A 26335-nucleotide genomic window follows, 5' to 3' on the forward strand; every position below is an offset into this window, starting at 1 on the left:
AAAGATGTAGGCAAGCCAAAACGCTTTTTCAATGGAAACTAGAACCTAACTAAAACTACTTACTGGCGACCGCAAGTAGATGATATATAATATGTGGGGTCATATATAAAATGTTCACACACACTCTGTTTAATATTAGGAATTCATCTTACTTGGTGTCAGGACTGTTACTGGCTTGTGCAAGCTTATTTACTCATCATGTGAGTTGGTCTCTTCTTTCTGGTGATGTACTTCAGACTAACTGTGGCCTCGGACTCAGCTTTTGCCACGTCTGTGATTTGTAGCTGATGTGCATGTGTAGAGTCATTCTTCATTTGCTGTCACACCTACAAAAAATCTCCCAACTCTGCTGTCTCACATGTGTAGATTCCTCAGTGAGTGAAGTTGGAGCTGCTGGTCCAGTGGCTGCCTTGCCCTGTATTGGGTCTTCTCCCTGAACCAGATGCACTTTTGAGTAGTTCTTAAAAATCTATTGTCCAAAGATCAATGTTGGTGCCTGCTGTCTGTCACCATAAGTTTGTTGTTTCTCTCTTTACTAGTGCATTTAACAACATCCTCAGTAACTTGGGGTACATTATGCTGGGCATGCTGTTTCTGCTCATCGTTCTCCAAAGAGAGTTGAACTACAACCGAGCTCTGATGCACAACCGGGCAAGCCTTGAGGTAAAATATGGGTGAGGATTGATAGTAGGGGGAGGGGGAGCACTCTTTGCAGGAATGGAGTGAGCATTGATTGTAGGATTGGGGTGATCACTGAGTATAGGATACGGGTAACCATTGAAGAAATGTCAGGTGAATTTTAAGGAAAGCTTATATTGAGCATTGAAGAAATAATCAGGACATTGTGTTAAGATCACGATGAGTGTAAAATGGTGAGCTCAGAAATGAGATAACCAAATACTGATGGAAGATGAGGGTAAGCACTGAAAGAAGAGGGAGAGTGTCTGTTTTCCTGAAATGCTTTCGGTGATGAAAGATGGTAAAGGGCTACTTTTCCTAATAAGGTGGCAGAGTTAAATCTTGTCACTAGTGAAATTCTGATGTTACCCTTCTTTTGTATGTACAGGAGTGTGGTATTCCCAAACACTTTGGGGTGTTCTATGCTATGGGCACAGCTCTCATGATGGAAGGGTTGCTGAGCGCCTGCTACCATGTCTGCCCCAACTACACCAACTTCCAATTTGGTGAGTAAAATGGCTCTTTATTAATTGAGCAGGCAGAAAACCTGTGCTTCAATCACTCAATGTGCAGCTAACATTTCTTCTCCGTCTCTTGTTACTGCAGTGTTTAAGGTCGACCTACATTATGTCCTTTTTACCTTTATAGCTTTCCATCTCCCAACTCCTAACCCTTTCTTGTGCTCAACACCCCCCCCCCCCGCCCACTCTTCTTGTGTGAGACATGTTTATCTGTCTTTTTCCGCATCTCTTTTCCTGACTGACTCCTGTTCATTCACATATTCTCTCTCTAAATGCATCATACATTCTTACTTGTTTTTTGCTAATTTCTGCCAACATTCCCCTGTCCACACCCTTTTGTCATTTCCTGCTCTAGAGATAACTGCCTTGCTCCTTGCCTTCCTTATTTCTCTCTTCATATTCTTTGATTATTAAGATACGTCTGCCCTCTGATTTACCTTGTCAGGCCAATTGTCAGACAGACTGTGTGGCTCGAGGGCCATTACTCAATCAGTGTCAGAAGTGTCGCTTCTCTCACCTTGGAGAGACGGGAAGTGGGTATTACTTCAGACTCTAAACAACTTTCTCACCTTAGGTTTTGGCTTTCAGATGTAGTGAGGTTAAGTCAAAACTTATTCACTGAGGGTAGTGTATGATAGATTTATTTTCTCAATCAATGCAAACATCATTATAACAAATATACTGTATAATCTATGTTATTCTTTCTAAAGAATATTAATTTTATTAAGGTAATAAGTTCAGTAACATAAATAGTTTTTATGGCATTAACTCCTCTTCCTCGAACATATAAAGTGCTTGCCCAATAAAATTGGGTGTAAAAAGCGGGCTCTAAAGTTGCCGTACAAAGTGCAAAAAAGGATCGCATGGGCAGCTTGAGAGAGGCTAAGCAAGTGCCTACCGAGGGAAAAGCCACTAAAAAGTGGACCGTGTTTAATATTAAACCTGGTTAGATAAAATCTGTGTTCAGGATTCGTGAAGCCAGTTCTTTGTCAGTTGTCCCAAATCCTATGGCCCAGTCACATTTAAAGTCCGTTCCAAGCCTTTGGTGGAAAGCTATCAGCATGAAATGACTTTTATACCACAGCTGTCTGGTAGCCCATTTCAGGTAAACTGTCACTTTGTGCATTTCTTCCAGACACCCTCTTGCCAAGCACATGACACATAATGAGTAGGTTCAGCGTGCAAGCCATTTTGTTCAGTGAAGGGTGTGGAACCCTTGCTATGCTTTTGACCCATTCATGTGTGCCTGTGTTGCTAAACCTGCCAAGTCAAATGGTGACCTGCAGGAGCTGGCTTGGTGCAGGTCCTGTACAAGAAATGTTATTTCCTTCACTTTACTCGGTATGATTATTGAAGTAAGACAGCTGTAGTCATCATTACAACCAATTGTAGAGTGAGGAAGAAATATCAGAAACTGCATGGCACACTCATCATAAGTCAAGACCACTAACTCTCTCTCTAACCATATAGCACACCCTATGACGTTATTTCTTACATGCACACATGGGGGTAACCCACTATGGCTGCCCTATCTCACATGTATTGAAACTCCCTTGTGCACTTCACATACAATGAGAGGATTCTAATTATGACATAGCATACTGATATACCAAGGAGATCCTTAGGAAGTCCTTCTCTTAAGGTGCAGGTAAAAAAGTCCTTTACACTACTTCTCTAATTATCTACCACCAACCATTAGTCATGTCTGAACCTATTATAGGAAGTATCACTTTGGGTGGACCCCTGCCAACCATAAGAGTTTAACACTGTTGGCGAGCAATATGTTTAAATCATGTAAAGTACTTTTCAAAGGAAAAGCGAGATGGGTCTGGTGCACAGGTAAGCATTCTGGTCTGCCAGAATGGTCAAATTATGAGCAGGTTCTGAAATGGACATATTGACATTTAAATCTACAAAACTGTGAATGAAAAAGGGGAACTTCTCAACACTCCATCTGATTGCTCTTCCCTTTGTAGACAGATGTCTCCTCATGACAGGTGCATCCATTATGACCCAGTAGGTAATGGAGGTTATTGCTTGCTGGTCGTAGCAGTTCTGTTTTCAACAGCCTTCTTATTCACCTCTCTCTGGACCTGTCTTCCTATTTGCTTTCTACCATCTCATGTCTTCTTGCAATATCTAGCCACGTCTCCTCCCCCCTCCCTTTGTAGTGCACTTGTCCCTGGTCTTACTGCATATCCCATTCTCTCCTCTCCCATTTCATCCATGTGTGTTCTCTCCAGAATTGCTTGCCTCCCTTTTTCCTTGCCCATCTCTTCTTCTAGGTCTCTCTTCTCTGCCCTTTATAAAAATGTGTATCCCTATCTAGTGCAAGTCTCTCTGCCCTGTCTAGACTTTTTCCCTCCTTACTCGCCCCTCTTCCTTTTCTACATATGTCTTCCATTCTATCCTCATTGATGCCTGCTCTCTTAAAACCCGTTTTCTTGCCCTTTTCACTCACATATCTGCCTTTCCAATTGCAGTTCTCTTCCCCAGTTCTAGACTAACACCCAGTCTTTCCTTTCTCACTCAGTTGTTTCGGCCCCTTTTAGACATGCTACCTCGCTCTTACTAGGACTTGTCCCTCTTTTCTCTTCATTGAAAGTACCCTACTTGAGTCCATGTTTTTGCATATTAGTATCTATGGTCTTTATTTAGTGCTCACCAGGTCCTAACAATAGGTAAATCTGACCTCGTTTGAGAAATAACACACAGAGTTCTCTTTGTGAATATTTATAAAGCAAAACATCTGCTTAAAATCAGTAGCCAATAGTGAAAACGTGTGCCACATGATTCCGAAACAGAACCCCTTATCAGAAAAAACTTAAAGTAAAAATAGTCTCTATCATATTGCTGGGGAGTAATTCTGGCCTGCTCCTCTTTCTAATGGGTTTGAGTTCTGAACTTTTGACTTGTCCATTTCAAAATCCTGATTATTTTCTTTTTCAGTCATTCAGTCATAGATGTCCTATAGTGTTTTAGTTCATTGTTCTGTTGCATGGTTCACTTTCATCCGTTGGTCTCTACATTTCCATCTAGAATGAGGTGGTACATAGAGGAATTTATGGTAGACTCGATGATTGTGATGCATCTGGTTTTTGCTGCTCCAAATCATGCCCAAATATTCAGTCCTCTAACTCCTGTGATTGACAGTTGGTGTGTGATTCGTGTGGTGATATACAGTATTTGTATGCCAAATGTTATGCATTACAGCTGAACTGCTCCATTGTGGTCTCATTTAGCCAGGGACCATTATTCTACAAGTTCTATTTGCCATACTTAAGTGACAGAGCATGTACCTGGTAAGTCCTTTATTAATGATAGAATAATGAACGCTGACATTTACTGAATTGCTGGAGGTCCGCATATCCCTGGATGTGTTTATAGGTTTCTTTGCAATCTCTTGAAGCATCTGAACGTGGGTGAATATGATGGGATGCCCAGTCCAAGGTAAATCAGCAACTGTCTTTCTACATTAGTAACGAATCCTGACTGTGGAATGATCGACTTCATATTGCTTAGAAATGAGTTTGTAGACCTTCACAAACTTATGAGAAGCAACAATTCTTTCTTTGAGACTTTCACTGATACCTTTTGATCTAGTCGCGATGTGACACACGAATGCCATTTTGGTCTGGAGCGAAGTTTCTGATATTATACACAGGTAGTAGTACTTTCTACTGGTCAAGTAATCATGTGCAAGTATTTAGGAGTACTTAATTGCAATGATCCCAAATTAATTTGAAGTAGTTAGTGTGCACTTACTATTTAACACAAGGCTTCTGAATGATGGCTAGTTAAAAAGAAATATGACAAATTAAATGTGTGTTTGATTTGTCACATGAGGTATACATATTTACTGTTAGGACTTGAAGACAAGAAAAAGGTCATACATGTCTTCAAATGTAAACCATACAATCAACCCCTTCCAACTGACCTCTTGCCCTACTTTTTTTTTCCTGAATCTGCAGACACATCATTCATGTACATGATCGCCGGCCTCTGCATGCTGAAGCTGTACCAGAAGCGGCACTCTGACATCAACGCCAGTGCCTACAGTGCCTATGCCTGCCTTGCCTTTGTCATCTTCTTCTCCGTCCTTGGTGTGGTGAGCTTCTTTCCTTGATGGTAATCTTCCACTCAAGACTGGAATAAAAATAAGAATATTAATAGGGATATTAATGTTAGGAATTGAAGAAAGGTACGTTGGACATGATACCATTGTCTAGCCTTGTGCCCTGCTAGGTTTCTTCGTTAGAAGCGAGAATTGTGTTTTCATAGGCACAGCATGTTGGTTTTGCTCCATAATCGTCTGGACCACCTGCTCACTTAGGCTTATCTGTTACATATTGCACAAGCAGCAGCATTCTAAGTCTTCTGGGTTGGACTCAGAAATCCATTGGGTGAGCCAACACTACACAGTAAAGGCATGTTTGCTGGCTCACTAATTAGGTGCACAAGAGCATGAGAGCCTTACTTTCCCTCGCTCACAAAAATTGGAAGGGTATCAGGAGGGAAGCAAAGGGAGACAAAGAAGAGAGAAGGAGATAACAGTTTTGAAACATCAAATTAAATGTAGAAATTACAGGAAAGGTGGAAAACTAAGGGATGGAAGGAGTGAACAGTAATGAGAACCATGGTGAGAGCAAGAGACTTGGAACGTAGGAAAGGAAAGGAGCATAGACAGTAGTAGACATTTGCCATACTTTATAGTTTAGTTTTTACAATTAAAATGGGTATGTGCTTGCACGGTAGTCTTAAAATTCGATTATATGACTGTGCCAGCAGTAATGTGAGTCGTTAGTGCTGAGCATCGCAGGTTTTTAGCAGAGCTGGTTAGCCAACAATATTCTAATTGGAAGATGACCTTTTGTGCTTTGGCAGAAGAGGGAGTTCTATTATCTAATTGCAGAAACTGATTGTAAATTGTGTGCATAAAATGATGCTACAGATGCCTCGTGCGGCATTGTTCATGGCCCAGCTCGTAGACAAACATCGTGCCCTGTAAATTACTTGTTTTTTTTCTGAAGAATGTGTATCCATCGATTTCTTCAGGTTTTTGGAAAAAGGAACTTGGTTTTCTGGATCATCTTCTCTGTGATTCACATAGTAGCCACATTGCTGCTGAGCTGCCAACTCTACTACATGGGCCGCTGGAAACTAGGTAAGAATCCTTTACCTCTTCTCTCAAAACATATGCACTGCGCCACACAAATGTGTCTTATTGTGCTCAAACTAGTGTGTGAAAGTTGAGGTTGTATCACTGTAGAGACATTTTAAACGTCTGCCGTGAGTGTTGGTTTTTTGAAGTTAAAAATGCCTTTACACAAATGGCAATTTGGTTTTTTTACCTGGACATCGCTCTGGAGTCATAAAAGTTAATATATGTTTGAGGCATGTGTGGCTATAGATACATGTGCTCTGCACACTCAGGCCATCTAGTGGTGGGTCAGAATGTGTGCAGGTTGTTTTTCTTCAAAGAAAGTCTTTTGAGTCACAAGGTACAGTGACTCCTCCTTCTCTGTGATACTGCGAATGGGCAACAACTCCATTATTAGATTGCTTTTTCTCTGCTGTCAGGTTTGGACGTGTGTGCTTACACTCCGAGTTGAGACCGTCGTCGAATCTCTTTCGGTTCTATTTCTGTCTAATTTTGGTATTGTTATTGATCGCGTTTCTCCTCTCAGCTTGTTGAGGGAGAACCAACCGTCGAGTCAGACATGACTCTGTTGCAGTCCCCAGAGGTCCTCCCCCCTAGGGGTCCTTTGAACTCAGTCTCCAGTGTCGTTTCCAGACAATGCCCTCCTGGGAATGGAACAGATGCCATTTTGATTCTGCCTGCATTGTCACTCAAAGTAGCCAAGTACCGACTTCCATCTGGACTGTAACCATTGTCTTTCTCTGGATCACAAGGAAGAGGATTGTGAGGCCTGTCGAGCATTCTGCTTGACGAAAATGCTCTGTGATCGGTGGCAGAAAAGGAGGCTTTCTCGTTCGAGACCAGCTTGGAATCTAGTCCGGAGTTCGAGATCACCAATGTAACAGTGGAATCTTGCACAGTGAGTACGCTACCCACTGCCCCTTACTCTCAAACCGAGCCATCAAAAAAAGCAGACACCTCCACATCAAGATGCCTTTGGACCACCATTGCATGAAGGCCATCGTCTGCACCGAGAATTCAGTTTGGACGCTCCACCCTCCAGCTCAGTGCCAAAACACCACCCAAAGCCGAACACTTAGGCACCAATGACCTCAACAGCCACTACACATTTCGAACTGTCTGTCAGCATCTACAGCTTAGGAGCTGAAATCTAAAGTCGGCTTGGTGCCAACAACATCGAAGTCACACCAAAAAAGACTGTCGGGCCTACAGTGGAGCTAATTTTCCACAAGCTTCAGGAGAAATTAGACTAAACAAAAAGCAGCTTCACATCCAACCAAAAACTGGATGGATTTGCAAAGCCACCGACTCCTCAGCCACTACCTTCCCACCTTCTAAAAGACAACCGTCTTTCCAAGAGACTTTGGATGTCTCCATACCGCCCAAACGCAAAAAAGATGGACAAGGCCACCAACCCTTTGCCACCCCTACCACATTTACCACCTCCACAATCACCACTACCAGACATGCCACCTTCCTAGCAGTCTGAAATAAATGAAGCTTTTAAATCATATTACATGACCCTCTATAGACAACCCGAGGAAAACCTGCCACAGTCGCTGGGACATCACTTGCGGTCCCTTCCACTCAGTACTCTAAAACAGGAAGATAGGGAACCCTGGGTGCACCAATCACCCTAGAAGAGGTAAAACCCGCTATTGCACAATTAGAAGCAGGCAAGACGCCAGGCTCGGATGGACTCCCTATGGAGTTTTACAGGACATATGCAGATATTCTAGCACCCACACTGGTTGTCCTTTACAATGAGGCATTTGACAGAGGCATACTCCCTGCCACACTACAGGAGGCGTTAGTGGTCCCCCTGCCTAAGACCAAAACACGCAAGGCTTCAGTGACCGACTTCAGACCATGTTAAACTGTAACTTCAAGATCCTGAGCAAAACCCTAGCTAATGGGTTGTTACAACACATACCCCACCTCATACACGAAGACCAGAATGGTTTTGTACCGGAGCGTAACACCTCCCTGAACCTGAGACGGCTACTCACACTTCTACATATACCACGTGAGGAGCGACACCCTGTGGGCTGTCCTTCTCTCGGTGATCTCGAGAAAGCATTCTTCTCCTTAAGGTGGGATTACCTGAGGTCAGTGGTGACTCAAATGGGCTTAGGGGAGAAATGGTCATAATGGGTCAAACTGCTGTACTGTCAACCGGTGGTGAGGGCGGGCGGGGTGGTGTCGGCCACTTATCCCATATTCCGAGGCACCAGGCAGGGATGCCCCTTTCACCTCTGCTGTTTGCGCTTGCCATTGAACCTCTCGCAGCACAGTTTCGAATGGAGGGGCATGTTAGAGGGGTGCAGTGGGGTCAGGTGGAACATGTCATAGCGCTCTACGCTGATGACCTACTAATTTACTTAAGGGACTGCACATCGGGAATCCCCTGGGCGCTCACACTGCTTGAGGAATTTGGAGGTCCGTCCGGCCTCTGATTAAACAGGAAAAAGACATACGTCTTTCCACTGACTGCGGTCATGGAGCGCCCCTCCTCCTGTCCTCTTGATATCCCATGGTCCCCCCGCACTTTCAGATATCTGGGCATACAGGTATTTCACGATCTAAGAGCTCTCCGTGACGGGAATCTATCTAGGTGCAGCACTCCGGTCCTTGAAGTCGTGCGTGGCGTTCTCTTAAGATCTCTATGATGGCCAGAGTGTCATTATTCAAAATGTTTATGGTACCCTGCCTATTGTACTACTTTAATAACCTCCCGGTGACTATACCGATGAGCTGGTTCAGGGAATTGAATGCGCTCCTTAGTGAGCTCCTCTGGGACGGGGCCGACAGCGGAAGTCTTTGTCCATCCTTCGCTGCCCAATTATATTATTTATCATGCCAACTCCATTGGGCCGCTAAGTGGTTGGCGGGTGCGAACTGTCTGGATCTCAGCACATCCCGAGGCAACATAAGTACTGACCTTTTGCTGGATGGTATGCTTGGTGCCAGGATTACCTCGCCAAATCAGAACGTCATGCGGATGGTGCCCCTGGCCTGCTGGAGATGGTGTCTGAGACGCACAGGAATGACAGTGGCCTTCTACCCTGAGATACGACTGATTGGGATACCTCTGGGGACTCCGAGCCGCACCTTGCTGCAAAGCCGAGTGGGGGCTTGGACTTAGTTGGAGGTGACGACCCTAGGGGACATCTTCGGAGAGGGGGTACTGCGCCCATCCACGGAGTTAATGGAGGAGGATAGGGTCCTGGGGGGACGATTTCTGCTGTATCGGATATTGATACTTGCTGTGAGGGAATTGTGGCCCACGATCAACACAGAGCCAGAGACACATACAATACTACACCTTTTATTGACAATAGGGGAAGATACTAATTTGATCCCCTGGCTCTACAGTGCCCATAATGAAGCTGTCTTGGAGTCCTTACAGACCCTACGGACGAAATGGGAGGGGTCGTTTGGCAAGGAGCTAACGGACGCAGAATGTTCCATAGAGTGTCCCCAAATACACTCTTCCAATATATCCAATATAATTATGTGCACAGAACTTACCTCACTCCTCACAGGCTCAGAGTAATATATGGTGGTGAACCCAGGGAATATCCCAGATGTAACGCTGTAGATACAGATTTCGACCACATGGTCTGGGATTGTCCCGATATACAGAGGTATTGGAGGGGTGCTCTGGGGGATCTGGGGGGAACCCTTGGTACACAGCTAGACCAGGACCCCTTGTTGTGTTTGCTGGGCCTACATACGAGGCCAGCCTCTAGAAGAGTTGGTAGCCGGTTCTTGGACCTCGCCCTAGTCTTGCTCATGCGTCGGCTTGCCATGACCTGGAAATCAGCTGTGGGCCCAGCCTTGGTGGACTGGAGAAGAGATGTGTCAACCTGGGCCCAGGCTGAGTTGCAGGTATTACGAAGGGAGGAGGCCCAGGGGGTGCGGGTGCATCACATAGCCCCATTGTGGACAGAGATATTAGAGGCCTGGGAGGCTCAGAGACGCGGGGTGAGGGGGTGGGGGCAAGGGAGCTTTTGAGAGGACGAAATCCTTCCAGTGGTGGACAATGGCACCGCTTAAGGAGGAGAGGGGATGTGGAGGACTGTGAGTGATAGCTCCAGCAAGGCACAGTGAGGTCTGAAGGAACTGATGTACAGGGAGGGAAGCTGGGACTCACCGCACCTGCGCCAAAATAAGCCAAGCCTGTGTGTCCAAGCTAGAGAGGGAAATGGCACTTAGCCGGAGCAGAGCCCACTAACACACTGGACGGAGGGGAGGATTGTGGCTACAGTTAACATACAGACCCCCTAGATGAGCAAGCTCAATGCAAGTGCACGCCCCATTCACACCACAGCAGATAACTGCCCCTACAACGTGCTCTCCCACGTTCACATTAGTTGAGTTAACAGTTTAGAAGGTAACACATAGTATGATAGTGCATACTGTAAGCCCAAAGTGGAACGATGGCTGTACGACCAGGTGAACATAACCTGATGTACTGTATATATTTGTTATCTGTATTGTACACACCAGAGCCATGCCAGTTATGTCACTGTATATACACTGATTGCAATGCATTCGTTAGAATTGATGCTCTGAACTGAAGAGCACAACACTGAGATGATTGTAATTCCTTAAAGAAAAATACCAATAAACAAAGTTTTAAAAAAAAATCTACGCCTGCCCCATGTCTGGGGCAACCCAAGTGTCATGTCTTCCAACGGGAAGCCTTTCAGCCGCTGGCTGCTGCACCATTGGCACATCAATGTCCTCCTCGAAAACGGGCCCTTCATCTGCACTGAGAGTGGCTTCCTCATCAGAAGACTCCTGTTGGACCGAAATCTCACTGCCAAAATTTCTCTCTTCCTCCTCTGCCCCAGATGCAGAGTCCGTCTCATAATCATGGTCAGAAGACGTCTCAAAAAGCATGCCAACAACCTGCTGAGCGGTCACTCTGCGGTTAGCCATGATCCTTTCTAAGAAGTGTAAAGTGACAAATGCACCAACAACAACCAGCACTGTCTAAAATAAGTAATAAACAAAGTGTGGCTTTATTACAAAGAGTTATGTACTCAAAAAATATGCCACTTGCCTGAAAAAGCTAGACTCACCAGCAACTAATCTGCTCAGACTCAGCAATCACCGATGATATCCCACTAAAAAGAAAAGCATATTAGACAAACGACAACACAAATATTGTGCACAAATCTTGGGACAATTTCACACAGAAGCCTGCATTTAGTACACCACCTACAAACATGTCATTCATGCAAAACAGTTAAAAAAAATTCCCTGGTGTCTAGTGGTCTCCAGGGCAGATGGGCCTAAAAAAACTAGTCCGATCTGTCCCCTAGGGGGGCAGAAATGCCATAAAATATTATGCTCCCTTACAAAAAACACACACATAGAAAATCCCTGGTGCCTAGCGGGCCAATAAAAAGGGGGGGCAGAATTGCCCAAAAGTGTTTCTCCCTCCCCCCCCTCACCAAAAAAAAAATAGCAACACACCCTTGGTGCCATTGTGGCTTCTACCCTCCTAATTACCCCCCCCCCCCACACACCCCCCACCCAGGCACATCGGCTAAATAATAATGAGCCGAACTGTCCTGAGGGGGGATGGGCAGAAATGGTGTAGAAGATTATGCCCCCTTGGGGGAGCAGCCCTTGTCCAAGGGGCCGCCCCCCCCCCCCCCCCACCCCACAAAAAACACACACTCTCTCTCTCTGATGCCAGTGTTGGATTTATTGTACAATGCACACAGAGGGCATCTTAGAGATGCCCCCTGTTTTTTAACCACCCCTTCAGTGTAAGGCTGACCAGTCTGTGCCAGCCTGCCACTAAAAGACAAGTTTCTGACCCCATGGGGTGAGAGCCTTTGCGCTCTCTGGAGTCAGAAACAAAGCCTGCTCTGGGTGGAGATGCCCGGCCCCTGATGAAGCCCCACTTTTGGTGGCAAGTCCGGAAGGAACATTAGGTGAAACAGGGAGGGGTGACCATTCCAGATAGGTTCACTCCTAAGGTGTGCAGAGCTGAGGTGACCCCTCCCTGCTGAATCCTCTGTTGTTGTGGAGGACAGGGACCAATAGGGTTAAGAATGTGCCCCCCTTCCCAAAGGGAGTGAACACAGGAAGGGTGTAGCTACCCTTAGGGACGGTAGCCATTGGCTACTGCCCTCTGACCCCTGTAACGCCCATAAATCTAGGATTTAGGGGCACCCCTGATCCTAGCTCACAAGATTCTTGGTGACCTCAAGAAGATAAAAGGACTGCTAAGCCGACCCCAGCAGAGAAGACTCGAGACACCAATTTTCTTGGCCCCAGCCCTGTCTGCTGCTTCGGAAGCCCTGCTACAAAAAGGTGACGCATCTGCAGGACCAGCGGCCTCTAAAACCCCCAGAGGACTGCCTGCCCACCAGAGGACCAAGAACTCCTGAGTACAGCTACCCTGTCCACAAGAAACTCAGAGAAGGACTCCAGAACTTCCCCGGATCCGCATATCCGGCCCACTCTGCACCAGACACCCACTGCCCATGTCCAGGTGGCCCACCAGTTCATAGCAGGTCCCCAGGCAATTCCGACATAGTGTCCACCCTGGGTTGACCTGTCCTGGCCAACGCGATGATGCCTGCAGCCTGAATCTGGAGGACCCGCCCTGACTGCGAGAGAACCGGACGAAGATACCAGACGTGCAAAGGTACCCCAGCACTCTCAGCCCCTAGGCCTTGTGGAATCTGACCGACGGCCCAGCAACGGTCAGTAGGTGACCATCCTCCTTGTCCGTCCTTCAGTTTTCAGGAACCGACCCGCTGGTTCCAGCCTGCAGCATCTTTGTGACCCCCGGAGTCCTCCTATTGAAAAGCATTAGGAGCCCAACGCTGTGTTTGCACCCTGCACCAACTGTCCCTGTGCCGCTGAGGGGGTGTGTTAGGTGCTAATCTGTGGCCTCCCCCTTGGTGCTTACCTAAACCCCTAGGTCTGCCCTCCAAAGTCACAGGTACTTACCTGCCAGCAGATCTGTTTACGAGTACCCCCAGGCTCCATAGGATCCCATTCTAAATCTAACACCAACTTTGACCTCTGCACCCGCCGGCCCCGGTGTTGCTGGTCATGTATGTTTGGGGTCATCTTGAACCTTGACCAATGGACATCCTAATCCCCGCAGACTGGAACTGTAAGTAGAGTACTTACCTCAAAACTGCACTAACACTTTTTCCCCAGGACTGTTGCGAAAATTACACTCTCAACTTTAGAAAGTGAAAAGTGTTACTTGCCTGTAAACTGTTTTATTTGCCAAACCTAAACAAAGTACATTTGATACATATGGTTGGTACATACATACAACTGTACTTACCTGCAATGAGAATCTTTTGGTTCTAGAAATAAAGTAACAAATCTACTTTCCCAGATACATGTATTGTCCTGGAGTTAGTCACGGAGTTTGTGCCCCATTTCTTGACTGAATGTGTACATCAAATGCTTTGCACTACCCTCTGATAAGCCTAACTGCTTAACCACACTACTACAAAAGAGAGCATTAGTATTACATATTTTGGCCTCTGTTAATCCTCTGGGGAACCCCTGGACTCTGCACACTACTTCTCATTTTGATATAGCATATATAGAGCCAGCTTCCTACAGCTGGCTCTTTATATGATATATCAAAATGTGATATGTCAGGCAAAGAATCCAGGGGTTCTATTACCAAATGACCCAGGTGTGTTTTAGCAATCCCAAGGTGCTCTTTTAGGGGGTAGTGCGGTCGAGCAGACTTAAGATTATCAGAGAGGACTGTTAGACATCTGCAAGTACACAGTCAATAAATAAGACACATGGCTCAATAAGGAGATCCACACCAGTTTACACAAATTACATGTATCTTTATGTATCTTTGAGCCCCAGAATCAAAACGATCCATAAAGTATTTTTTGCAGAAAAATCTTTACAGTTTTGAAAAGTGGACATAGTGCAGTTTTTGGAAGCTGCAGTGTTATCCTATTAAGGAAAAACAAATACGGCAAACGGGTATAGTACGGTGACTTACAGGACCAAACTCCTGGACTTGAGATAACTATAGGACAGGGGTCAGGACCACACCAACAGTGCACACCAGGCAGCACTGGGGTACCCGGGTACAGAGATGTAATACAGCATTGGGTACCCAATGTTAGTCAATGGGGATCGGTCCGGTTGAAAAGGCTGCAGGTTTGGACAGGAAGCTCAGTCAAGGAGAACCAACTGGTGGGTTCAGGTCTTGAGATGCTCGGGGATGCAGGGGACACCTTAGGTCTTCTTCTCCACAGACCAGGGGCAATGGGTGTAGAGGTGTCCTGAGGCATCAGATTGTCTCCACCAGGAGCACTCGTCATTGAGGGGGCCTGTGGACAGAGGCTGTAGCTTCGAGGAGTCCACAGAGGGCAAGTCCAAGGTCAGCTCTGTCTCTAGAGGGCTGAGGGACCACATTGGCCCTCTTCAACTCTAGCTAGGCGAAACAGGTGCAGTGGAGGGCTCCGGTGTTGGGTTTTTGCGGACCGGAGTCTTCTTAGGTCTCTTGGGGCAGGCAGTCCTCCCAGGCTTTTGGAGGCACAACAGCTTCCAGGACGAGTCTAATTTGGCACAAATTGGTAAGAACAGCAGACAAGCCGGCGGGGTTGGGGCCAAGTCAAGTGCTTCTTCCTCAGTCTTTGCTTTTGCATCTCTTGGGTGTCCTTCTTTTTCACAGGTCAGCAGAATCCTGATTTCCTGGTGCCATGGGCTCCCCTAAATACTGAATTTAGGGGCATCTAGGGGAGTGTAGGGTAGTAGGCTACTTAACTTGGGGTCACTACACCCCCTATATAACCACTTCCTGTGGGAACTGGGCATAACCCTGTCCCAGAGTTCTCAATTCTGTCAACACCAAGATGGCAAATTTCTAAATGTTGTGTCCACATCAGGCAGCTCACCATAAGGGTTGGACTGACCTGAGGGGTGGACACACCTCCCTGAATGCTAAATTCCCCTCCTGTCTGGGTGCCAAATGGGCCCTTGGGCTAGGGGGTTGACATCTCTCTTTTAAGTGAAGCCAGTTTGGCATACCAAGAGCGGTGGGCTTCTTTGAAACCCCCTGCCTTGGAATGCAGATTCGCAGGTCATATTGAGTAGAGTGTGTAAACACCTCTCCCAGAGCAGGCTTTAGGAGCAAAGGCTCTCATCCTTGGGGTCAGATGCATGTCTGGTGGTGGCATGCTGGCTAAAACTAGTCAGTTCGCATACTTGTAGTTGGGAGGTTTTTAGGAGTCACCTCTAAGGTGCCCTCTGAGTACATGGATTAATAAATCCATGGCATCTGTGAGTTTATCTGATAGACTTCTAGTTGCAGATTCCTTACCTTAGAATTTACCCCAGGCTTTGGACTAGGTCTGGAGATTTTCTTCAATCAGTACCCTTGAGCGGCGTCAGTTGACTCCACGTGCGTTGTTGGCGTTGTGGTCGGCGTGATGACATTGCGGTCGTATATAGGTGCCTCCCCAGTGCGCTGACATCAGGTCTTTTCTATCCACGCCAGCCTATGCGCAGATCCGGAGAGAGCTACCCTCCGTAGTTTTTGGACTAAGTTCGACCATTTTGTTAAGTTCTCTGACGGTTTTTGGTGCGTCGACGATGTCACACAAGACCAGTTTCAAGCTGTGTGACCCCTGTCACCGTATGATGTCTGTGACTGATCCGCACCTCATGTGCTTGTGGTGTCTGGAGCGCGACCACAACCCAAAGTCGTGTTCTCAGTGCCGGACTATGAACCCATAAGCTTTGAGGGAGCGGTCCCTAATGCTTATGGTGGCCCAGTGCTAGACTCCGCGTCACTCCTGATCTCGATCGAGAGGATGATCACAAGACCGCTCGCAGAGCCACCACCACTCTTCTTCGTCCCACTCAAAGTCCTCTGGACATTCAGGTCACAAGAAGAAGTTTCCGGGAGCCAGAGCCACCCCTGCCCATCTCAAAGAATTCTATGAGGCCATGGGCCTCATTTTTGGGCATACTCACCCCTCTGCACTGCCTTTGGGGCCAGTGGGGTCGGATGGGCCCCCCTCAAGTTCCACGCTGCCGGCTTTGGCTCCAGAGTACCCTTCTTGAGCCTTGTCGGATCAAAGCCGACGCCGGTCATGCCAATGTGACCTTACTCTGTGCTGGAAAGGACGTCAACATTTCAGACGTCGGTCGGGCACACGATCTACGACGAACCCATACTTATACCTGACCCGGAGAAGGACCGACGCCGCTTGACGCCGGTTCCGTCTTTGACTGGGCCTACATTCCCCAGGTTGGATCCTGACCCTTATTCTTATGGATATGGGCAAAGTGTGGAGGGGTCTCTGGAAATTCCAGCTGGAAGACCCTGAAATGGACTGGGCACAGGAATTGGGCGAAGCTAGTGGTCTGGATACCTCTCCAGATGCTGGCATGCTTTCTCCCATGACCGTGGCTACGGAGTTGGCAGCGTCGTACTTTATGGTGAGGTCCTCAGCCTTGAGCTCCCTTCTGTGGCAGTCAGGACTAACCTCCTGATTGAGGTGCTTCAGCCTGGTACTTCCACCTCGGAACCCATTTTACCCTTTTATGAAGGCCTCACTGATGTCCTACTGGGTATCTGGTGCAGACCCAGCACAGGGGACAATCACCCACTGCCATTGGCATGCGCCGAACGACCCTAAATTTCTACCCCAGCACTCTACAACTGAGAGTCTTGTCATCTAGGCTTCATCGGGCATCTTTCCATCCGCTCCGCTGGGTAGGCAATCAAAGACACTGGATCAACTTGGTAGGAAAATGTTTTCTTCCTTCAGTCTAGCATTGCGATCTGTGAACACCAGAAGCCTTTTGGGCCACTATCCCCATACCCTATGGGATACAGTCACGCAGGTGCTGCCACTGGTACCAGAGGAGGTCTGGAATATTCTCTCCCAAGCCGTTGCTGAGCGGAGGATGCAGTCAAGTTCACTATACATTGTGGGCTGGACACGACAGACTCACTGGGCAGATCGGTGGCCTTACGGCGCCACGCCTAGTTGAGGATGTCTGGCTTTTCGGGGGATGTCCAACAATCACTCATGGACATTCTCTTTGATGGCATCTGTCTCTTCGGAGACAAAGCGGACTAACCGCTTGAGCGCTCTGAGGAGTCCTGGGTATGGCTCGGTCCCTTAGTCTTACAGCCGCTCCCTGCCCCCCACAGTCCGCTTTTCACAGCTACGGAAAAGGCACCCAACCGCGTCCATTCCCCTCCATCAACTGAGCTGCGCATGCTGCACAGCCTCTGCCTGGCAGGGGACTCAGGATCCCCAAGTGCTTGTTGATCAGGGAGCCAGTGGTCCGCCCGGTCCACCACCACCCCGACTTTAAACCTTCCTAGTCTGTCGCTCCATCCTGGACCAGTTGGAGGCAGAATCCGCCATCACCTGCCTCATTGGGAATCCATCACAACAGATGGGTGGGTTTTGCAAATATTCCGAAGGGGCTACTCCCTCCCCTTCGATGCTACCATTCCAGCCATGCCACCGTCCCACGATTGCATGCTGGAGAATCACTCGGCACTTCTCTGCAAGGAAATAGGGGGTCTCTTGGTCGAGAGAGCCATAGGGAGGGTCCCTGTACCAGAAGTAGGTTGTGGTTGTTATCCCCGCTACTTACTGATGCCCAAAAAGGATGAGGGTCTTCGCCCTATTCTAGACCTCCGGCTCCAGGCCCTTAATTTCTTCCTCAGAAAGAAGAAGTTCAAAATGCTCACTGTAGCTCAGGTCCTATCTGCCTTGGACCCTGGAGACTGGATGGTAGCGTTGGACTTGCAGGATGCCTACTTTCAAATTCCCGTCCTGCCCGCCCACAGACATTACTTGTGGTTCGTCGTAGGTCACAAGCACTTGCAGTTTACTGTGCTCCCCTTTGGCCTTACCAGCACTCCTCTGGTGTTCACGAAAATGATGGCTGTGGTCGTAGCTTACCTGCGCAGGCTAGGGGTTTCAGTCTTCCCCTACCTCAACGACTGGCTCTTGAAGGCGAGCTCGCCCCAGGCTGTTGTCTCCCATCTCCAGACTTCGGCGAACGAGCTGCATTCATTGGGGTTCTCTATAAACATGCCGAAGTTATACCTGACTACCTCTCAGACGCTCCCTTTCATTGGAGCTGTTCTGGACACAGTGCAATTTTGGACTTGTCCTCCCGGAAAGCGCATCCAGTATACTCTGGCTAGGATACAGATGTTTTGCCTTCTGTCCGAGGTTTCGGTGAGAATGACTCTGAGGCTGCTGGGCCTCAAGGCTTACTGCATTCTGCTGGTGACACATGCTAGATGGCATATGGAGACTCTGTAGTGGGGCCTGAAGTTCAAGTGGGCGCAGCATCAGGGGATTCTCTCCGACATGGGCCAGATCTCGGAGGGAACTGCGAGAGATCATTTGTGGTGGCTTTCGAATCGAGATTGGGTCAGAAGCAGATCCCTCTCCCATCTCCAACCAGATCTCACAGTAGTGACAGATGTGTCACTCCTGGGGCAGCCACATGGGGAAGGGGGAGATCAGCGGCATCTTGTCTCCGGCGGAGTCCAGGCTCCACATCAACCTTCTGGAGCTGAGGGCGATCAAGCTTGCATTGAAAGCATTCCTTCCCCGTTTTCAAGGGCAAGTAGTGCAGGTGTTCACGGACAACACCACAGCCATGTGGTAGTGAAACAAGCATTGCAGAGTGGGGTCTTGGACCCTTTGTCAAGCGGCTCTGTGCCTCTAGACGTAGAACGTCAGGACATATCCTTGGTGGATCAACATCTGGTGGGCTCTCTGAACGCCAGATCAGACAAACTCAGCTGTCGATGCATGGTCAGTCAAGATTAGCCTCTCCATCCGAAGGTGGTGCAAAGTCTTTCAGCAATGGGGAGAGCCTAGGTTAGATCTGTTTGCCTACGCAGAGAACGCTCAATGCCAGCTGTTTTGTGTGTTGGAGTTTCCTAGGCGGCACTCGCTCTGTAACGCTTTTTGTCTTGAGTGGAACTCTGACTTCCTTTCCGCCAATACCACTTCCGCCCAGAGTTCTGAAGAAGATCAAGAACAACGGGGCCCAAATATTCCTGGTGGCTCTGGACTGGGCAGGAAGTGTATGGTATCCTGAGCTTCTGAGCATGGCCATCGATCCTCTGATCACTCTGCCCCTGGGGAGTATCTTCTTTCGCAGCAGGAGACAATTCTCCACCTGAACCTGTCCAATCTCCACCTCCTTGCATGGAGAATGAACGGCGGCATTTGACAGCTGTCGACCTTTCGCCCGAAGTCTGCAATGTTATCTTGGCAGCCAGGCATCCTGCCACCAAAACGGTATACACCTGTCATTGGAAAAAATTTGTGGCATGGTGTACAAATAAATCTGTTGATCCCCTTTCTGCACCTCTGCCTGCGGTTCTACTGTTCATCCTCTCTCTTGCCCAGCAGGATTCTGCTTTGGGCACCCCTAAAGGCTACTGGTCAGCCGTCACTGACTTCCTGAGACTGCCAGATCAAACCTCCTCATCCAAATCTCCCATCATTGGGAGGTTCATTAAGGGACTCACCCACATGTTCCCACCTACCCTGTTCATAATGCCACATTAGGACTTGAACCTAGTACTTACCTAATTATGTGTGCTCCTTATGAGCCACTGCATTATTGTCCTGTCCTTTGCAGCTCCTCACACTGAACACTGCTTTCCTTATTGCCATCACCTCTGCTCGCAGAGTGAGTGAGCTTTAAACTCTTTCTTCGAAGCCACCATTTCTATCTGTCCATCCTGACAAAGTGGAGTTTCGTGCCAGGGCCTCCTTTCTCTCTAAAGTGGTCATGCCCTTTCATGTAGGCCAAGCCATTGCTTTGTCTATTTTTTACACACCCCCACATCCTTCTCATGAAGAGGAGAGGCTCCTCTGTCTAGATCCAAAAAGAGCATTGGAGTTCTATCTCAATCGTACAAAAGATTTCCGAGTGGATGACGGGGTGCAAACACGGACCATCTCTCGATGGGTAGTCCTCTGCATCAAGATGTGCTACACTTTGGCAAAGCCCTTGAGGGTTTGCATGTTTATTCTACCAGAGCGACTGCTGCAAATTCAGCATTGGCATGCAGAGTTCCTGTCCTAGACATCTGACAGGCAGCAACGTGAGTATCCCTGCACATGTTCACCAAACACTACTGCCTGGCCAGTCAGGTCCGCAGAGACTGCTACTTTGGCCGTTCGGTCTTGCAGGACATTTTAGTCTGATCTTGGTTTGCAGCCCACCGCCGAGGATGGTATTGCTTGGGTATCCATTCTAAGGTAAGGAATCTGCAACTAGAAGTCTCTGTCAGATGAACAAGTTACTTATCTTTGGTAATGAATTATCTAGTAGAGACATATTCTACTTGCAGATTCCTTACCGACCTACCAATCCTCCCTGCTGTGTGAACTTATTTCTAGGGACAGGAACTCCCTTTTCAGGGACTATTTTTCATAATTGCTAATTGGAGAAGTTAATTTTTTGGTCCTGATGAAGCGTCAATGGATCCAGATGGACCACTAGACGCGAAACATGTCGATCCCGTATCAGAGGTGTCACAAAGTTTGCGGTCTTCTTGTAGTGTTTTGAAAGTTGTTGAGCATTGCACTAATTTTTTACTTTCATCTTTTGTTTTTAACCTTGGTCTTCATTTCTTCTATACAGATAAAAATTATGATGTGAGTCAGAGATGAATGACCAATTTTAAACTCCTTTTTGTTCTCCTTTTTGTATCGGTGTCCAGCCTAGTCCGTACCCATTAGTCACCATAAGAGCAACGCAGCTTAGAGCCCCCATTTGGGGAGCCCGTCAGGCATTGCAGTGCCGGCCTGGCGTGGAGCATTTCCCGATGATGATGCTAATCATCCATTGTGATGCATGAGGGCTTTCACTCCTGAACTATTAGGTTCCCTAGACCTTTTTGTTTGTACTTGGAACAGTGTACCCTTGTTTTATCACTTATTTGGGAGACTGTACACTGGACCATCAACCTCCCTGTCCCTCCCCCCCTCTTTTGTTTTGACTAAGAATCGACAAAGACATAGCAGGGGCATGTCTGCTCTTGCAGATATGTCCTCACATGTAATATAATGCCTTAGGGTTGTAAGGCCTGCTATAGGTGTGACTTATCTAAGTTAGGGTACAGTGCACACAGGCTGTGTGCTAGGCTGTGTTTTCACTTTTAGCTTCACACACACATTTCACTACCTACCATTTACTAGGGACTTACGGGGGGAGGCAAAGGAATCTCCAATTGGGGAACACTTGTGCAGTTTTGGGGAAAGAGATCTGGCAATGGGGGCCTAGATGGCAGGAACCCATGTGCGCTTTCAATCAAAATTGCATCATGTACCAGGCAAAAAGTGGTGTTGATCATGTCAAAAAGGGTCACTTTCCGACATCCTTCCAAATGGCGAGTTTAGGAAATACAGGCCATGATTCTGATGCTTGGGGCTCTATCCTGGATTTTGGTGAGACTGACTCCGAGGCTGTTGGGCCTCACGGCCTTCTACATTCTGCTGGTAACCCATGCCTATTGGCATGGGTGCGCTCTGCAGTGGGACCTGAAGTTCCAGTGGGTGAAGCTTCAGGGAAATCTCTCCGACATGGTCCAAATCTCAGAGGGAACTGCAAAAGAGTGGCAGTGATGGCAGCCAGACCGTGCTTAGGTCACTGCAGACCCCTCTCCCTCCCACCCCCCAGAAATTAATGGAGTGACAGATGTCACTCATGGACTGAGGTGAAGATCAAGACTCTGGTCTCCACCGGAGTCCCCGCTCCATATCAACCTGCTGAAGCTGTGGGCGATCCAACTGGCATTAAAAGCCTTTCTTCTTTCGATCAAGGGAAGGCTAGTTCAGGTGTTCACAGACAACACCACCGCTATGTGGTACTGCAACAAGCAGGGCGGGGTGATGGACCCTGTGTCAAGAGACCCTGTGTTTCTGGACATGACTAGAATGTTACGGCATTGTCCTGTTGGTTCAACATATGGCAGGCTCGCTGAATACCAGAGCAGACAAATTCAGTTGTTGATGCCTAGCAGGTCACTAATGGCATCGTCATTTGTGTGCAAGGTCTCCTAGCCAAGGTTTTCCCCAGTCTTGGAGATATGTTCGCCACCACAATGTCAGCAGTTCGGCATGCCCGAGTTGCCAAGATTACTCCTGCTCGGAGACATTTCTTTCTCGAGCAGCCTCCTCAAGAAGCGCTTGTAATCCTTTCCATCGATACCACTCCAGCCCGTAGTGCTCAAGAAGATCAGAAACTATAGGCAGAAGTTATTCTTGTGGCTCCGAATTGGGCATGGAGAGTCTGATACCTTTTTATGGCCAAAATGCCACCTTGCCTACTTTCTTTGCTCCACCTCACCCTGGACAGACTCTAGCGTCTGGACCAAAAAGAGTGTTGACGTTTTACATTGCTCATGCTAGAGAGTTCTAGGTGGACTATCAACTGTTATTGAGAATGTCAGTGCGAAGAAAGGAGAGGCTGTGCAGAAATGGACCATCTCATGATGGATAGTGCTCTGCATAAAGATCTGCTATGAACTGGGCAAAAAAAACAAAACCCTGAGGGTATGTGTGCTTATTCCACCACAGTCAAGGCTGCAACCATTGTGTTAGCTGTTGGAGTCCCGGTCCTGGACATCTGTCAGGCAGCAATGTGGAAGTCTTTGCACACTTTCACCAAGCACTACTACCAGGAAGGTTAGGTTTGTTGTGATGAGCACTTTACGTATTTGGTCCTGCAAGGCCTTTTGGCCTAAGTTATTTGCAGCCCCACCTCAGGGGAGGGTTCGGGTGTCTATTTTAAGGTTAGAAATCTGCAGCTAAAAGTCCCCATCAGATGAACAAGTTACATCTCCACTATTGGATCTTTAATAGATTCACGTGCTTGAATCATTCCCTTTTGTCGAAGTGGGAGTCCCACAGCAACTTAATAATGCAGTCAATATATATATCACTGTGATAGGATAATATGGCAGTTAAAAAAGTCAGTTTAATACCAAATCCATGTCCATTTTGGGAAAAAAAGACCAAACTTGAACTCTAACCATTCAGGTGACAGCACCCTCTAGAACACTCCTAACAGAGGCTATGTCCCCCAGATTTTCTACCTCACATTGTGTGAAGGGAGTCTCCCTGAACTCTGCTCAGTTCTTTAGCTATTACTTCTTTTTGGATCATCTAAGATTATATTTTATGTTTCATTTCTCTAACCCTGACACTAATAAGTCCGTAGCAGAAAACAAGGTAAATAACTAAAAAAATATTTCTAATCTTTTCCTCAAAAACACTCACATTCTGAGAGATAAGGGTATTATTGGGACTAGGAAATCTTAAATCTGTCGCTTATGATGAGGACAGTGAGGATTCCTTCACCTCACAGGAGAGGTCAGAGGGAGAGATAGCGCCAGGGTCCCCAGAAGGCACGCAGAAAGGCCATAAAAAGACATCAAAAGTCTTCATAAGGCACTTCTCACAGAGAGAGAAAATTGGAAATATAGACCCTCCACTCCCTCTTAAACACTGACACTACATTACAGAGATGCTCATAACCTGACAATGGTCTAAAACCTGCCTGTAAAATCATCATTAACAACAATTGCGATGACATTGTCGATGACCATAAAGATGTTGACCATTATTGCCTCCTCTACGATGGGCCTCCTCTACGATGGCATCGTCTATAACAGCCTCTTCCATGGTGGTAGTCAGCGACGGTTGTCCACAGTGGATGTTCATGGTCGTCTATGGTGGTGGTCGGCGACGGTTGTCTGTGATGGTCGTCTTCCACGGTCACATTTACGATGGTCGTTTTCCACAGCCTCATCTATGATGGCCGTCTTCCACGGCCTCATTTACGATGGCCGTCTTCCACGGCCTCATTTACGATGGCCGTCTTCCACGGCCTCATCTACGACGGCCGTCTTCCACGGCCTTATCTACGACGGCCGTCTTCCACGGCCTCATCTACCATGGTCGTCTTCCACGGCCTCATCTACCATGGTCGTCTTCCACGGCCTCATCTACGATGGTCGTCTTCCACGGCCTCATCTACAGCAGAATCATCTGATGGTCGCCTACGTCGGCATCATCTACGATGTTTGTCTGTGACAGCCTCATCTACGATTTTTGTCTGCAACAGCCTCATGTATGACATTTGTGTACAACCACGGCCTTGTCTACAATGACCTAGTCTACGTAGCCACATCTACCACGGCCTCGTCTCCATCTGCATCGTCTACGACAGCCTCCTCTATAACTGCATCCTCTACGACGGCCTAGTCTACGATGAAGGACTCGTCGACAACAAACATTGTCTACCTTAGCCTAGTTGTTTGTCCTCCTCATCGACATCGAGCTCAGTGACAATACCAATTAAGACAAAAGCACGTAATCATCAACAAAACAAAACACTCATAATCCAGGATAATTTAGTGTCAAGAATTAAGGTACTAATATGAGCAGGTCTACAACAGTCAGCAATATATTGAGGTGCAGTAGGTGGAGCAATTACACCACTCCGCCTCCAACCGAAGAGCATGGTTAGGTCAATGTAGCTCTAGTATTAGTCCTACAGGGCATGTTACATCCACAACAGGTGGATTTCCTCACCAGATGAATTTTGGTGGTTTCCATACCCTTTGGAGCTTGCGGCTAAACACTTCCAGCTTCCTGTAGTTTCTCTTTTATTTGTGATTTTAAATAGAGAAGCTGTTAAAACAAATTGCAATTGTTGATATATGTAGGAAGCTGGCTCTGTATATACTATATCAAAATGAGATATAATGTGCACAGAGTCCAGGGGCTCCCCAGAGGCTTAACAGAGGCTAAAGTAGATAATAGTAATGTTTTTCGTGCCTGACCACATATGGTGGCTATACCTGCCCTGTATTGCCAGTGAACTGGCAGCCCTTACAGTAGCATTGGACATAGATGAAACTGTGTCCTAACTGGTTATGCGGGATTATGAGTGACAGGGTTTTCCATGATTGTAATTCCTCCTAGATATATTGTAGGAAAGTGCCATTCTTGGCATGATTACCCTTGCCCCCCACACACTTTGTGCCTGATATTGATGCCAACTTTGATGGAAAGTGAGCTGGAATCCTGCTAATCGGGCCCCAGCACCAGTGTTTTTCCCAAAATCTGTACCTTTGTTTTCACAATTGGCACACCAATGGCACACAGTTAAGTCCCTTGTAAAAGCTACCTATGGTACCAAGGGCTCTGTGGCCAGGGAAGGTCCCCAAGGGCTGCAGCATGTATTATGCCACCCTGGGGGACCCCTCACCAAGCATATGCATATGCTTTGCAGCATGAGTGGGCTGGTGGGGAGAAAAAGGCAAGGTCGACACGGCACCCCCCTCAGGGTGCCATTCCCACAAAACACTGCCTGTGGCATAGGTAAGTTACCCCTCTAGCAGGACTTACAGCCCTAAGGCAGGTGCACTATACCACAGGTGAGGGCATAGCTGCATGACCAATATGCCCCTACAGTGTCTAAGTCCATTCTTAGACATTGATGGGCTCTCATAAGGCAATACCCAAGAGAATAAGAGCTTGCTAATTCACATTTGAGGCTTTCCCAAACCACGGTGAAACACAGTTTAACCACAGCATCACTCATATATCTATATCTATATCTATGTCTATATATATATATATATATATATATATATATATATATATATATATATGTTCGGTGGCATGTGTAGCTGCAGATACAAATACTGTGCATTATCCTGCCATCTAGTGTTGGGCTCGGAGTGTTACTGTGTGTGTTAATGTTTCATTCTATGATCTGGGCAGTACTGCATCTGATTACAGTTACAGTAAGGAGGACCTGTTCAGGTGAAGGATTCAGCTCTGCCTTTTGTCACATCCACAGTGCATCACGTACTTTGTTTTGAGGTTGAGACAGTGTTTTGCACCAAGTTGCTTTGCAGTTCAGATTC

General features: G+C 47.2%; 1 protein-coding gene across 3 annotated transcripts in view; it reads left to right on the forward strand.

The window, feature by feature from the left end:
* The window catches only part of SIDT2 (SID1 transmembrane family member 2), a 278793-nt gene that overhangs the window by 193957 nt on the left and 58501 nt on the right, over positions 1-26335 (forward strand). For all 3 annotated transcript variants that reach the window (XM_069224701.1, XM_069224702.1, XM_069224703.1), the window contains 4 exons: positions 540-663; positions 1067-1184; positions 5171-5307; positions 6255-6363. In XM_069224701.1, coding sequence (XP_069080802.1) covers positions 540-663; positions 1067-1184; positions 5171-5307; positions 6255-6363 — 488 coding nt within the window. The remainder of the gene's footprint in view (positions 1-539; positions 664-1066; positions 1185-5170; positions 5308-6254; positions 6364-26335) is intronic.

This window comes from Pleurodeles waltl, chromosome 3_1 (genome assembly GCF_031143425.1).
Source record: "Pleurodeles waltl isolate 20211129_DDA chromosome 3_1, aPleWal1.hap1.20221129, whole genome shotgun sequence".
NCBI lineage: Eukaryota > Metazoa > Chordata > Amphibia > Caudata > Salamandridae > Pleurodeles > Pleurodeles waltl.